The sequence below is a fragment of the Pseudorasbora parva genome, chromosome 5 (genome assembly GCF_024679245.1).
Source record: "Pseudorasbora parva isolate DD20220531a chromosome 5, ASM2467924v1, whole genome shotgun sequence".
Taxonomy (NCBI): domain Eukaryota; kingdom Metazoa; phylum Chordata; class Actinopteri; order Cypriniformes; family Gobionidae; genus Pseudorasbora; species Pseudorasbora parva.
Window position 1 is genome coordinate 14,829,820 of NC_090176.1, and position 14,798 is coordinate 14,844,617.

The window sequence follows — 14,798 nt, forward strand, 5'->3', positions numbered from 1 at the left end:
TTGGGCTGCACAAAAATCCAAGTATCCGGATAAGAGGAATAAATATGACGTCAGCGTACTCTGGAATCTGATCGCACGCCATTGGCCCACACCCGGTAGAGCGGACTTGGTTGGTTGGCTGTGTTGTTGATTTGACCACTAGAAAAAAAGAAAACAGTTTCCGTGGTTACACTGGATACACAAGTAACTTCTTCTTTTTTCTTTTTTTTTTTGCGACAGAACCATTATTAAGGTAACGTTAATGTTTTTAATATGCGTTTATTATGTGCTGTTCGAAGGTATTGTCTTCATTGTATTAGTTGTGAGTATCTCTGTGTAGGTCTACACGATTTGAAGATGTTTAATTAGAACTAACGTTACATAATTTCTATATTGTCTATGACTTTACACAGTAACGTTAAATAAGTCCCTCGATAAGAATACATGTAAAGCTACTCTGGGAAAACATTTTGTTAAAGTCACAATGACATCAAAATTGACAACTGACTTTCTTTTTTTTTAAACACGTTTTTTTTTTTTTTTTTTTTTTTTTTTTTACATTCGTTTTGAATATTGCAGTTATATGCCGGCATAATTTGCCAGCACTGACAAGCTAAAGCTGTTTTGATGTTTGCAGTTCAATATCTGTCATTGTTTTTATCTCAGTTTAGAAGCTGTTTCAATTCAGTTGAATAACTGTATCAGTGTTTCAAAGTCAATCAATTATGAAACAACTTAAATTCATCTATAAGCAACTACAGAATTTTCACTATTCAGATATACACTTAGTGTTGTTTCAATTCAGTTAAATTACAATTTTGCTTCTTCTTCTTCTTCTTCTTCTTCTTCTTCTTCTTCTTCTTCTTCTTCTTCTTCTTCTTCTTCTTCTACTTCTTATTATTATTATTTACATTTACTTTTATACAAAGACCTTAATTTCCTTCATATTTACATGTTTCTCCTGAATTATTCACAGATGTGTAGCAGAGATGGTTGTACTTTCATCACAAAAAACTGCTCTGAAGACACAGGTAGGGCAGCTGTGATCAGACTTTAAAGTCACCATGAAATCAAAATTGACAAAAATAATTTTATTTATTCATTGTTTATTTTGAATGTTTGTGCCCTCGTAGTGCTCTACATAGCGCCCATTTCGGGCGCATTTGCGCCTGAAAATTACTGCGTGCGACTATGAAAAAATATTTAGGCACACTGGTGTGAGCGACCCGCTCGATTCTCATGAATGGATGTGTAATACAATCGGAACAAAAGCTACAACTCAAAGTGCATCAACACTGAGAAACTGTTAGGCTACGTATCCTACTGCAATCAACTGCTTTTCATGCCTTCAGTCAGCAGAATAAGTGCAAAAACGTGTGTTGATGGACTACACTTCAAACAAAGATTGTTTACAAGGTGAAATGGGTGCGACCATAGACTGTAAAAAAATATGGACGTAGTGTCCATGACGTCACTACGTACAGTATTGTTCAAAATAATAGCAGTACAATGTGACTAACCAGAATAATCAAGGTTTTTAGTATATTTTTTATTGCTACGTGGCAAACAAGTTACCAGTAGGTTCAGTAGATTGTCAGAAAACAAACAAGACCCAGCATTCATGATATGCACGCTCTTAAGGCTGTGCAATTGGGCAATTAGTTAAAAGGGGTGTGTTCAAAAAAATAGCAGTGTCTACCTTTGACTGTACAAACTCAAAACTATTTTGTACAAACATTTTTTTTTTCTTCTGGGATTTAGCAATCCTGTGAATCACTAAACTAATATTTAGTTGTATGACCACAGTTTTTTAAAACTGCTTGACATCTGTGTGGCATGGAGTCAACCAACTTGTGGCACCTCTCGGCTGTTATTCCACTTCATGATTCTTTAACAACATTCCACAATTCATTCACATTTCTTGGTTTTGCTTCAGAAACAGCATTTTTGATATCACCCCACAAGTTCTCAATTGGATTAAGGTTTAGGAGATTGGAGGAGATTGGGCTGGCCACTCCATAACATTCATTTTGTTGGTTTGGAACCAAGACTTTGCCCGTTTACTAGTGTGTTTTGGGTCATTGTCTTGTTGAAACAACCATTTCAAGGGCATGTCCTCTTCAGCATAGGGCAACATGACCTCTTCAAGTATTTTAACATATGCAAACTGATCCATGATCCCTGGTATGCGATAAATAGGCCCAACACCATAGTAGGAGAAACATGCCCATATCATGATGCTTGCACCTCCATGCTTCACTGCAGGGGCGTAGCCATCTTTTCAGAAGTGAGGGGGACAGAAATGTCGTAATGCCATTTATTTAGTTTTGGACCAATATAATTTATCGCATCTCTTGCTTTTAATTGGGCAAGATATCAAATACACTGCTGAACAATAACCACTAATTAATATCTATATATAACATTATTCTCCTATTTTTTGTGCCAATTTTATGATTGGTTTATATACTACAAACACTTGTGCATTAAGACCCCATAGATGTTATGCAATGTAAAAAAATATATATAGTCTAATGTAAACCATGCTGTTCTCTATGTGAAGATATAGTAAAGTGTAATTTATTCCTGTGATCAAAGCTGAATTTATCATCATTACTCCAGTCTTCAGTGTCACATGATCCTTCACTAATCATTCTCAGATGAGGATCTGATGATCAACAGACATTTATGATTATTATCAGTTGTGCTGCTCATAGTGCTGCTTAATTTTTTGTGGAAACCATCTAAACATTTGTGGTAAAATTAAAAAAGAGAGAAATTAATACTTTTGTTGATCAGACATGCATTAAATTAATCACAAGTGATATTTTTAATATTACAAAAGTTAATAATTTATTAAATAAATGCTGTCCATTGAACTTTCTATTCATTAAAGAATCCTGAAAAATAACATGTAGGCTATCATGGTTTCCACAACATTTTTAAGCTTCACAATTGTTTTCAACACAGATAATAATCCTAAATGTGTGTTGATCATCATAATCCTCATATGAGAATGATTAGTGAAGGATCATGTGACACTGAAGACTGGAGTAATGATGATAAACTCAGCTTTGATCACAGGAATAAATTACTATATATTCACATAGGAAAAAAGCTGTTTTAATTTGTAATAATATTTCAAAATATTACTGTTTAACTATTTTTGATTACAGGTCACGGGCAAGTGTATTTACATAGAAACCAATGTGAATAGCCTACATCAAGATTTAAATACAGAGACAAAAAATAATCTATGCATGACATGTAATTTTATTCGAATCTAAATATGAGGAGGGCGCTCTCTCACAGAAAGTCCAAAAGTGTATTCGTAGAGGTAATATCCAGTCAAGCTGGAGCTGCAGCTGAAGGAAAACAATCGTTATGATGATGAAACGTGACGACGACAATCAGACGATTGCGAAAATATATGCTTTATGTGTGTTTTTCAAGTCATCTCAATGTAGGCTATTTATTGAAAATAAAGTAGCCTGAATAATGCAGCTTTTAATGTTTAGTATCTTCTGCTCACCAAGGCTGCATTTATGTCAATAAGCGCGCTATCAACCGAGATTAGAGAAAGCTGTTTTTAGCGTCCCTGTTACCTTGCCTGCCCCCGCGCAGGGTAACGCTGGTTCGAATCCCGCTCGGAGAGGGTCGACTAGGATCGGTGAGAAAAGAGCGGGGGACGAAAATACATTTTATTAAAAGTGAGGGGGACACGTCCCCCGCGTAATCTACGCCCATGCTTCACTGTCTTCACTGTGTACTGTGGCTTGAATTCAGAGTTTGGGGGTCGTCTCACAAACTGCCTGTGGCCCTTGGACCCAAAAAGAACAATTTTACTCTCATCAGTCCACAAAATGTTCCTCCATTTCTCTTTAGGCCAGTTGATGTGTTCTTTGGCAAATCGTAACCTCTTCTGCACATGCCTTTTTTTTAACAGAGGGACTTTGCGGGGGATTCTTGAAAATAGATTAGCTTCACACAGACGTCTTCTAACTGTCACAGTACTTACAGGTAACTCCAGACTGTCTTTGATCATCCTGGAGGTGATCATTGGCTGAGCCTTTGCCATTCTGGTTATTCTTCTATCCATTTTGATGGTTGTCTTCCGTTTTCTTCCACGTCTCTCTGGTTTTGCTCTCCATTTTAAGGCATTGGAGATCATTTTAGCTGAACAGCCTATCATTTTTTGCACCTCTTTATAGGTTTTCCCCTCTCTAATCAACTTTTTAATCAAAGAACGCTGTTCTTCTGAACAATGTCTTGAACGACCCATTTTCCTCAGCTTTCAAATGCATGTTCAACAAGTGTTGGCTTCATCCTTAAATAGGGGCCACCTGATTCACACCTGTTTCTTCACAAAATTGATGACCTCAGTGATTGAATGCCACACTGCTATTTTTTTGAACACACCCCTTTCAACTAATTCAACTAATTGCCCAATTGCACCTTAAGACTGCAATTGCCTTAAGAGCGTGCATATCATGAATGCTGGGTCTCATTTGTTTTCTGAGAATCTACTGAACCTACTGGTAACTTGTTTGCCACGTAGCAATAAAAAAATATACGAAAAACCTTGATTATTCTGGTTAGTCACATTGTACTGCTATTATTTTGAACAATACTGTATGTGTCCATTGCCACTCAAAGTAACCACACCCTTAATTATGCAGAACTTTAAGGCTTTATATAATATAATATAATAAAATAAAATGTATTTATATATTTTTTATTTATTTATATTATTTAGAAAAAATTCACCCCCCTCACAGTTGTCATGAAGGGCTAAATTAGCCGTATAGACCAAAACCACAATTTGTACCAGGCTGTAAACATGTTTTTTTTTTTTTTTTTTTTTGCTGTAAAGTTCAAGTAGAGGTAACTGCAGGCTGGAGCAATGAACGTGCCTAAGGTCGGAAAGGAATGGGGCGTGCCATGAGGAATGGGGCGTGCCATAAGGTCTTTTCAATTGGACGCTTTCTGATCCGCATAAAAGCGAGCCATAAACTTAATCACTATAATTACACAAATAATTATACAAGACAAAATACATTTCTTTCACTTTAAAAAAAGCAATAATGATATTGAGAATACATTCAAAAGTATGTTACCTTCGAAACCTTCTGTATGGAGCTGGTTACGTGACATCATCACCACCACAACATTTTTAGGATCAATCATTAAAAAACATTCATACTGTTTGTGATAAATTCACTTTTTGTAGCACATCACTTGAAGATATTAAAAATTTATTTTTCTATTGCCCTTTTTCTATTTCATTTTGGACTGACTTTAAAATAGATATTCCTAAAATAGAAATTCCTAATATAAGAATTTAGAACCTCATGACATTTTAATTGTTTCCAAAACCCATATTTTTCTGAATAACAAAATGATATAATTAAATTATTTTGCCGAAGTTTAATGAAATAAAAAAAATATTTCATTTTAAAATGAAATAAAACCAGTTTAATAAACTTATTTTAAGTGACATTAATCAATTAAGCAAAACAAACACTATTTTAGCCAAAAAAACATGTATTCACTAGTGATTTTTACAATATTTTTTTGAAGCGTCAATTGAATTTGTCACCAAATGCTTGTGTTCTAAGTAAAACTCCTTCACTGATTCATACAATATTAACTATGGTTACTGCTTATTGGCCAACGCAGTTGCCAGGAGGAAACTCCTTTGACCAATGAGAAACCTCTTACCACACCCCTACCTCTTGTCATGCCCATTACTCCAAGCTGCAGATACCCCTGTCTCCTTAAGTTGGGCATTTTAACATGGAGCTCTGTTAGATTCTGCTCTCTTCTGGAGCCTGTACCTAGTGGCCAGTTGAGGAATTGCGGTTGAAGTCACTTCCATATTGGCTTCAAGAGAGACCGCTTAAAAAGAGATTTGTTAATTTTGCTGAATGTGATTCAAAGATCCGAATCAGCAAAATGATCTGAACTTCTCACTACTATACTCATTAACGTCTCACAATCATTACATTATATTTTATTTGATTACCACCCTTTTGGTCATATATTTGTATTAAATTATAAAAATAAAAATTTCACAGGACTTTATTATTCTTAAACATTTTAATAAATTAATGACAAAAATAATTTGTTAATCTAAACCATAATCATTTATTGATTTTAGTTGGTTAGACATGTTTTATTGATATTTTTATAAACAAAACACACAAATGGTTTCAAGTTTGCTATAATAAAACATTTAAAAAAAAGTTTTAACTCATTTAACACCATTTTAACTGGTTACAGTTTATTTATTAAATAATTGTTTAATACTATTCATACAATTAATTGTTTAAATTCATCTAAAAGATCCGTATCTATGGAACTACCTTTGTCTCAATAAAACTGAAACTTTATAAACTGAACGCAACTTTTTCAGAAACTATCAAAAATATGCCATTACAAAAGAAGAAAAACACATTGAAAATGAAAAAAAATGAACTCAGTGGCACAAATGTAACAGGATATTCAGTATGCTTCATTCTTTGTTAATGTTTTTCAAAGATTCGTTTTCGCAAATCGTGGATTGTGAATGCATTGCCAAAGATTTTCCTTAAGTTTCTCTGTTTTTTTTTTGTGTGTTGCTTTTTTGACACAAACCTCTCGTGTGGGCGGGCTTAACAGTGATCTTTTCTAATTGGATAAAGAGCTTTTGATGGACAGGTCCTCTCTGCTTATTGGAATGATCTCGCAGTGCTTTGTATTAGTTTGTAAAGATGAGCTCTCAGGAGAGACATGGAGCGGCGGCAGCTTCATCTTCATCATCTTCTTCACCTGCTTGTTCTTCAAGGCAGCAATAAGTTTGTGTTATTGAAGTAAACAATAATATCGATAAAAGTTGTATCCATATAGGCTAGTGTGCAACATTTCGTTGCGGGTTTTTGATATAGGCTACATAGGCGTAATTACAAAATTGCGGGTGGGATGTCCCCACATGTCCCCACCACTTTTTGAAACATTGAAACATCTTGTTGCATGGATGAACCTAACTGATACAAACAAAGCATCTCTGGTTAACTAGAAGAGCCTCATTTCATTCGTTTGTTGTATAAGAGGCGATCTGGCGCTCGTTGCCGCTGTTATCAGTGGCGCGTGCATGTGCAGTCTACACACAGACGAGTGCTTTAATTGCTTAACGCCATTGCAGAGACTTTTTATTTGTTCCAGTGAAATCATGAAATAAAATGCATAAAAAAAACTGTCCCTGCTCTTGATATACAACCACTGATGATTAGTTGCCAATAGAAGCAAGAATTAAACGTGAGGTTTATATTAGCTAATAAATGAAATATTTAATTGATTTTTGGACATCTTAATATAGATTAAGATCTATATTAAGACCCCCCCCCCACACACACATACACATACAAAGTACAAAGTTGTCTTGAAAAAAGTACAAAGTACAAAGTTGTTATATATATCAACAACAAAGTTGTTGTTATATATAAAACTGTTGATATACATGAAACGTTTTTAAATAATTCATGTGTCAAATAAAGCCAGAACTGTTGCACACTGTACATGGATACAACTTGTATCGACATTATTGGTAACTTCAATAACACAAACTTATTGCTGCCTTGAAGAACAAGCGGGTGAAGAAAATGATGAAGATGAATCTGCTGCCGCTCCATGTCTCTCCTGAGAGCTCATCTTTACAAACTAATACAAAGCACCACGAGATCATTCCAATATGCGCAGGTCAGAGAGGACCTGTCCATCAAAAGCTCTTTATCCAATCAGAGTAGATCACTGTTAAGCCCGCCCCCTACTGTTTTTTGTGTCAAAACAGCAAGACAAGACTGAGACAAGACCTTCAAAAAATGGTCTCAAGATCAAGACTGGTCTCGAGTACTACAACACTGCTAAACATGGCATAGCAAGTGACAATACCAGGACTTACCATGTTTGTTGACTAATCCAAATCGCCACAGTTGTTTGATGGACTCTGTTAACTAACCATTCTCATGGTTCCTCAGCCTTGCCCTGCTTGCCACAGATACTTTAAAATATAATATCATTAACGCTATTTTTACAGTGAAAGAATTAGGCTGATAAGATTATGACTACAATTTACACACCTATTGCCTATGTTGGTTTTGTCACTTCCTTTTAATCTGTAGGCCAATAGCTTTAATACTAGCCTTTATGTGTAACAGGCAGCCTTCACTCTAAAAACTAATACTATGATTTACTCAATTTTTTTGGTGAAACATTTTTACACTAAAAAAATTGAGTAAATTTTAAAGCAGTGAAATCAATTATAGACACCATATGAACTGAGTAAATGTAAGTAAAAAAAATTAAGTAGATCTGAGTAACTGCATTTGTTACATTAACAAATTCAATTGAGTAGAAAAAATTGGGTAAAAAGCATTTAAAAACCAATATTTATGACTAATATGAACTGTTTTTACTTATGAGTATTACTAACTTGTATAGTATAACTTTAATTTCCTCTAAACCTTTGTAAAATACTCCACAGTCCACACAAACACACTTATACATGACATGGCCTTTATTGTGGAGTACAGCAATAACGTTACAGCATATATTACTGTTTTGACATGTAAAGAATAACAGTTATTTTACAACATTTAAACTCATGTAACAGGCATTTTAGAAGTAAAAATGAAACATTTAAAAGTAATTCAAGTGTAATCAACCGGTCTGTTATCCCATTTCCACCGTATCAGCGCTGTTTCTCGAGCCTGAGATGGACTAAGTTAACGGTCTGCGGGTGGACTTTGAACTTGTATTGAGACCGGTTTCATCGTAGCTGAAAGATGCTGCGAGGCGCCAGACTCCATAACCTGACAATAAACAAACATTGCCCAGTTTAAATAAGATTTTATCATCCAAATTCATTATATTCATTATCTTTACGAATAAAGTTGTGTGTTTTGAGCAACACAGCAGGCATTTCAAAGACCAACGCCACACGTTAACTTAAGGTGACTCACACTGTGTCCCTAGATGTTGTTTTGAATTAAACAAAATGCCTTTTAGCACAGTAATGATTATATAGATAAAACAAAACATACAAACCTGAATTTCACAGAGGAAATGTCCCAATTCTGCGACGCTGAGAAGAAGAAACTGCTCTGGTGACTGAGGAGAATTCAAATATCCGCACTCACTCAACCGTCGAGCTGTCGTCGGGTCAGAGGGTGGGGGAGGGGTGCATTGTTTTAATCGAGGAAACTTACTCAATTTCTTCAGTGTGTGTTAAATATTAATAATCTTGATTTTAATTAAGTAATATTTGTGGTTCTTAAAACATATCGGTTTAATTCTCCATTCTCAAATATTTTGAAATAAATTTCACAAATGTATTAAGTATATTTAAATTAAATAATTGGTTATTTGAATACTAAATTATTTTAGTGAAAAAAACTTAAATATAACTATACATTTTAGACAAAATTACCTGTTGGATTTTTAGTCAATTATTTTGGTATGTTTAACTAAAACCATCAAGTAAATGATATTGAGAGATTTTATTAAGTTAATAAAGTTAATTATTACTGTGATATTTACTAAGCCACTGAATTATTTTTTAGAGTGTTTGGAACTAATTGTAAAGACATTTAGGCATGCCACTACCTTTTAGCATGCCAATTGACCCAACCTGTATAGACTGCATTTTTTAAATGAAATCTGAGGGATGATGAGTTGATTTAGCTCTTCCTGTTCTCTAATTGTAAAGCACCGGGGTCTCATGATTACATTTTGAATTGTGATGTGTGGCAATATCTGCAACATGCACTTTGAGGGTGGAGGGGAAAGCTTTCACCCCAGCCCATTTTGCAGGAAGGAAAGCATATCTTTGATTGGACATCTTCAGGGGACTTCCCAGTGAAAAGAACACCAGTCAACAAACAGGTTCCACTTCAATGCATAGAGGCGCCTCGTAGAGAGGGCTCTAGCGGAAGTGATGGTATACTACCGCTTGGGGTTGGTCACCTAGAACCTCCATGTTCTGTCCAGGGATCAGACATGGAGTTTCCAGAGGTCTGAGCCCGGGTACCAGAGGGTGCCCCATCTCTGAGAAAGCAGGTCCTTCCTCAGAGGAATGGGCCAGTGAGGGACTGTCGCAAGGAGCATCAGTTCTGGGAACCAGGTCCGGTTTGGTGCTACTAACAAGACCTGCTCCTCCATGTACAGGCTTGATCTTGGCCAGCTGTGTGCCAGTGCATCTGTGCCAAGAGTTTCCTTGTTCAGGGAATAGAACAGCTGTGACGTTTTCGGTGAGGCAAACTATTTGTGCATCTCCAAAGTGCCTCCAAAAGCTTGACCGCCTGGGGTTGGAGTAACCCACTGCTGCAGTGTCATCTCGCCAACACGTCCTAAAGAGGCTTCCTCCAGAAAAGAGCAGTGCTCTTATAGAGTACTCTTTGTAGAATGCAGAGCTCAACATAAGATAACTCGGCTCCAAAAGCGAAATGCAAAGATGTAAGCATGCACTTCCGTATTTATACCCACACTGCGGGGGCGCAAACTTTGTGATGTAAAGTTGGCGTGCCAATGTTTATAGGCTCGTTTGGGCTCTCAAGCAAGATCTCATTTAGTCGGATCATCTCTGACATATGTCAAAAGTATAGCTGCAACTAACGATTATTTTTTCTGTCGACTAATCTAATGATTATTTTTTCAATTAGTCGACTAATCTAATGATTATTTTTATTACAATAAATAATTAATCTAATGTTCTTTTTTGTAATTAGCTCATGAATCCTTTGGATAACTTTACAAAAAAATATATAAGTACAACTTCTAATATAATATTTCAACCTTTATTAATTTTCAACCTTTATTAATTTTCAACCAATGTGGTTGAAGTTTTTACAGTATAAAATAATAAAGAGGCAAAGAAAATAATTTTACTATGGTAAATATGAGTTTATGATAGCGTTTATAATTAAACCACAGTAGCCATTAATTTACAATTGTCTGAGATGTCATGAAATGTTCTTTAGCATCACAAACCATAAAATGTAGTCAGGGTTCTGCTATGGTTTAGCATGGTTTCCAGAGATCTGGAGCTGATTCTGGGTAGCTCGGTGGTTTGTGACTGTTGTCTCGCGGCGCACTGTCTTTTAAGGGGCCGTTCACATATCGCGTCTTTTGCGCGCTCAAGTTCATTATTTCCAATGTAGGCGGGCGATAAGCGCTCTCATAATGGAAGCGACGCGCTCGTTTTTTCCAGGCGCGTCCGCACCGCATCGAGTTAAAAACATCTCAACTTTTCAGAATGCAGCAAGCATTCTGACCTGAACCAGGAAGTTGGTCACCAGATCACACGGAATCCAGTTAAACCGTAAAACCGTAGAGCGCTGAGATGTTTTCCTCTGAGGTGCTCGCGCATCGCAGTTGTGCTGCCATGGTACACCATATCGGTTTTACAAAGGGAACAAAGGGCCATTTTATTTGTCCTCTGTTTAAAGTATTCCCATTCTTTTGATAACAGTGGTCTCTGTTTTGGTGACAGAATGCAACGTTCTCCATTCCCTGTATGCCATTACACGAGATGTAAACAAACAGTGTGACGCGTCGACGCATTTCACGCACGTCGTCGTATTTTTGTAGTTGAGGTAATCGATGACGTCGACGCATCGTTGCAGCACAAGTCGAGAGTGACTGATTGAATGGGGACACTGGATTGCTTTGGTTATTTTTTGTTGAGATGCTTGCCCCGGGCAGCTTTTAGAGCCTTTTTATAGTGGGGCATGATTCCAAATACCTCTAAATGAGTTTGTATCCATTTACGCTCTAGGTTATGAGTTTCTCTCTTAAAAAAAGTGTGACTAATACTGTTGTACCATGGTGCAGTACTTTTCTCTCCAACCTTTTTTAATCTCAAGGGTTGAAACTATTTCTAATGTACTAGAGAAGATAGTGTCCGTAATGCTAGTCATTTCATCAAGTTAATTTGTGTGATTGGGTACACTGAGCAACTGAGACAGATAAGGTAGGTTATTTATGAATCTTTCTAACGGATTAGGGATGCTCATATTGACCATTTAATCGTTAACTGATAATAGAATTTTGACCAATTAATATCATCTGAATCTATATCAGTTAAACGGTTATATATATATATATATATATATATATATATATATATATATATATATATATATATATATATATATATATATATATATATATTTTTTTTTTTTTTGTTTGTTTGTTTGCTGCATGGTTAAGGAAAAATATACTGTATTTGTTAACTCAAAGAGCGCGTTGACACTTGCAACCACATGTGCCGACATAAACATATTTCGCAAAATAAAGCAATGGGAAAGAAGGAGCCTACTGTGTGGGACAATTCGCAGACAGGGCAACAAAGTTACTTGCAAAATATGCTACACGGAATTAAGAGCAGTAGTACAAGCTCTTGACTGGTGGAAAGCTAATGAAAGGCGCTTCCCGAGGCTGAATACTCTAGCTAGGAGTCTCTAGCTGCGTTTCCATTACGGATTTGTGGAAAACGTTTGCGATATTTCTTAAACGTCGATAAAAAACTATTGCGAAATGACAGCGTTTCCATAGCTGCAGTTATGCGACTAAAACATATTATTTTCCTCTCGCGATAGGTCTTTCCAAAATTATAGCACTTGGTAGGTTTGTATATCCCATCCACCACACTAGCCATTATTTTTTATTAAAAGGAGACGTGTCCAATGTCCAAGCATTTGTAGGAAGTGGAATTTAAGAGTTAAAATGTTCTATGACTTTAAATAGAATGTGGGATAATATCGCGAGAATGCCCCCTGCGATTTAGATCGCGGGAGAAATCAATCTGGGCAATGTGATAGTACAGGGGAAGAGATGAGATGCACCCTTTAATCTGCTTTTAAGAAGCCAAGAACCCGCGGGACAGCGCGGGGTAAGAGAACTAAAGTTAGACGAGAACCCACGCGCGTTACACTGGTGGCAGCGCTGGTTGGCTTGTTTTCTGTTGGGACGCTTGTTTTTTCCCCATATTGAACGACGTGGATATCGCCGCATTAACCTGTAGAGCCGTTTAAAGACTGTTTTAATTTTTTTTTAAACAGCAAGTTCACATCTGCCATTTAAAATTGATCTTCCTGCTCACTTTTCTGGAGATGGTAAAGAGCCTTTTAGAGCATGGATACAGAGATTTTAAGTAGCGCTAAATGTCTCAGCTGTACCACTGGATGAGGCCAAACTTCTCCCAGTAAAGCTTACTGGTTCAGCATTTACATACTGGCAGTCTCTCTCCCCTGGGGTAAAAGCTGACTATGATTTGACTAAAGCTAGTTTGAGCACTGTTTTTTGGACGTACAACCTTTTTGGCCAAATTTCAGACTTTTTTGAATGCTCGTCCCCGTAAACCACAAGCACCTTTTGAAGTTTATGCTGCTGAGCTCACAAATAGTGACTGAAGCATTTCCTCAGTATGACACGGCAGCACGGAATTGTGAAATTTTTCGCAGATTTGTGACCGGCTTAGATCCATCACTTCAACTGAAAATTCATGAGCACGGGGCTGTAACTTTAGACAGTGCCTTGAAAGTGGCCACGCAATGTGAACGTGCTCAGTTGGCCATTAGTGTTGCTAACCCCTCACCTGTTATGCCCGTGACAATAAATTCACAACCATCGGCCAACACAGTGACTGCAACTCACATCACTGAACTAGCATCAGCCATTGCTGAACTTGAACTGACCTGCATTCCTTACGTCAGTCTCACCTGCAACGAACTGATGAGTGCATGGACCAGCTCTCACAGCAGATTTCCAGCCTTCAGGATGATGTGACATCTTCCACACACTCTCCACATCAGACCTGCGCAGCCGTAGACTACGACATCACCGCACGCCATCGCCAGCCTGATTGGGACGATCATCATTACCGCCGGGAGGATCATCATTACCGCCGGGACGATCATCACCACCGCCAGGACTGCTGCTGCTCTTCACAAAGTACACAGCGAGGTCGACAACACCCTCAAGATGACTGCTGTCCTCCACGACGCTACCATGGCCGTTCAGAAAATGATTGAGCACTTCCAAAGGATGACTTCTCCTGCCAAAGACAGTGCAGCTACTCCCCTTCCTCCCGCAGTCGTGAGTCACAAGTTTTTCAAACTACACAATCTGACCAATACCACCCCCCATAAACATCATTATGGTAGCGCTAGCTCTGACCGCTCGCCTACACGAGTCCGCCGGCCTTAATTAGAATATGAACTCGTTCACCCCCACCAAGGCCACAGTACAGAACTTCCAGTTACCCAGACACAGCTCTCTATCGCCACCCCCCCCCCATTCCCAAAGTTCGCCTAGATCACCTACACGACATGTATATTTCTCCCAATCTCACAAGGTGACGACCCCTTTCTCACCACATCGGGGAAACGAATAGAAGCTGTCATTGGGGACCAAATGCCAGCTTCATCCCAAATAGTGGTCCAATCTGGTACAGTCAAGCTTAAATCTACTCCACCTACACCATTCATTCAAATTGCACTGGCGGTACCGAACTCCATGCTTTGGTTGATACTGGGTCAGGTCTGTCCCTCATTACTGATGACTGTCAGAGATCGATTCCAGTTTTGTCTACCCAGCCTATCAGTAAGTCATTTGTGTTAGTGTTAGCATCATCTGTAACTGGACAGTTTTTAGACATAATTGGCTCTATGGTAGCTCCCATACATATTGGAGATGTAACATTTTCATGTTTTCCATGTGGTACGCACAGCTACGCATCCTGTCCTAATAGGATGGCACAGCTTAAAAGTTTGCTGACAGTG

General features: G+C 37.5%; 1 protein-coding gene across 1 annotated transcript in view; it reads left to right on the top strand.

Annotated features, from left to right (window-relative positions):
- The first annotated feature begins 170 nt into the window (after window positions 1-170).
- The window catches only part of LOC137075091 (coiled-coil domain-containing protein 148-like), a 120,280-nt gene continuing 105,652 nt past the window's right edge, over window positions 171-14,798 (top strand). Inside the window, exons 1-2 of the mRNA XM_067443291.1 lie at window positions 171-232; window positions 956-1,010. Of these exons, the coding sequence (XP_067299392.1) occupies window positions 956-1,010 (55 nt within the window). The 5' untranslated portion in view covers window positions 171-232. The remainder of the gene's footprint in view (window positions 233-955; window positions 1,011-14,798) is intronic.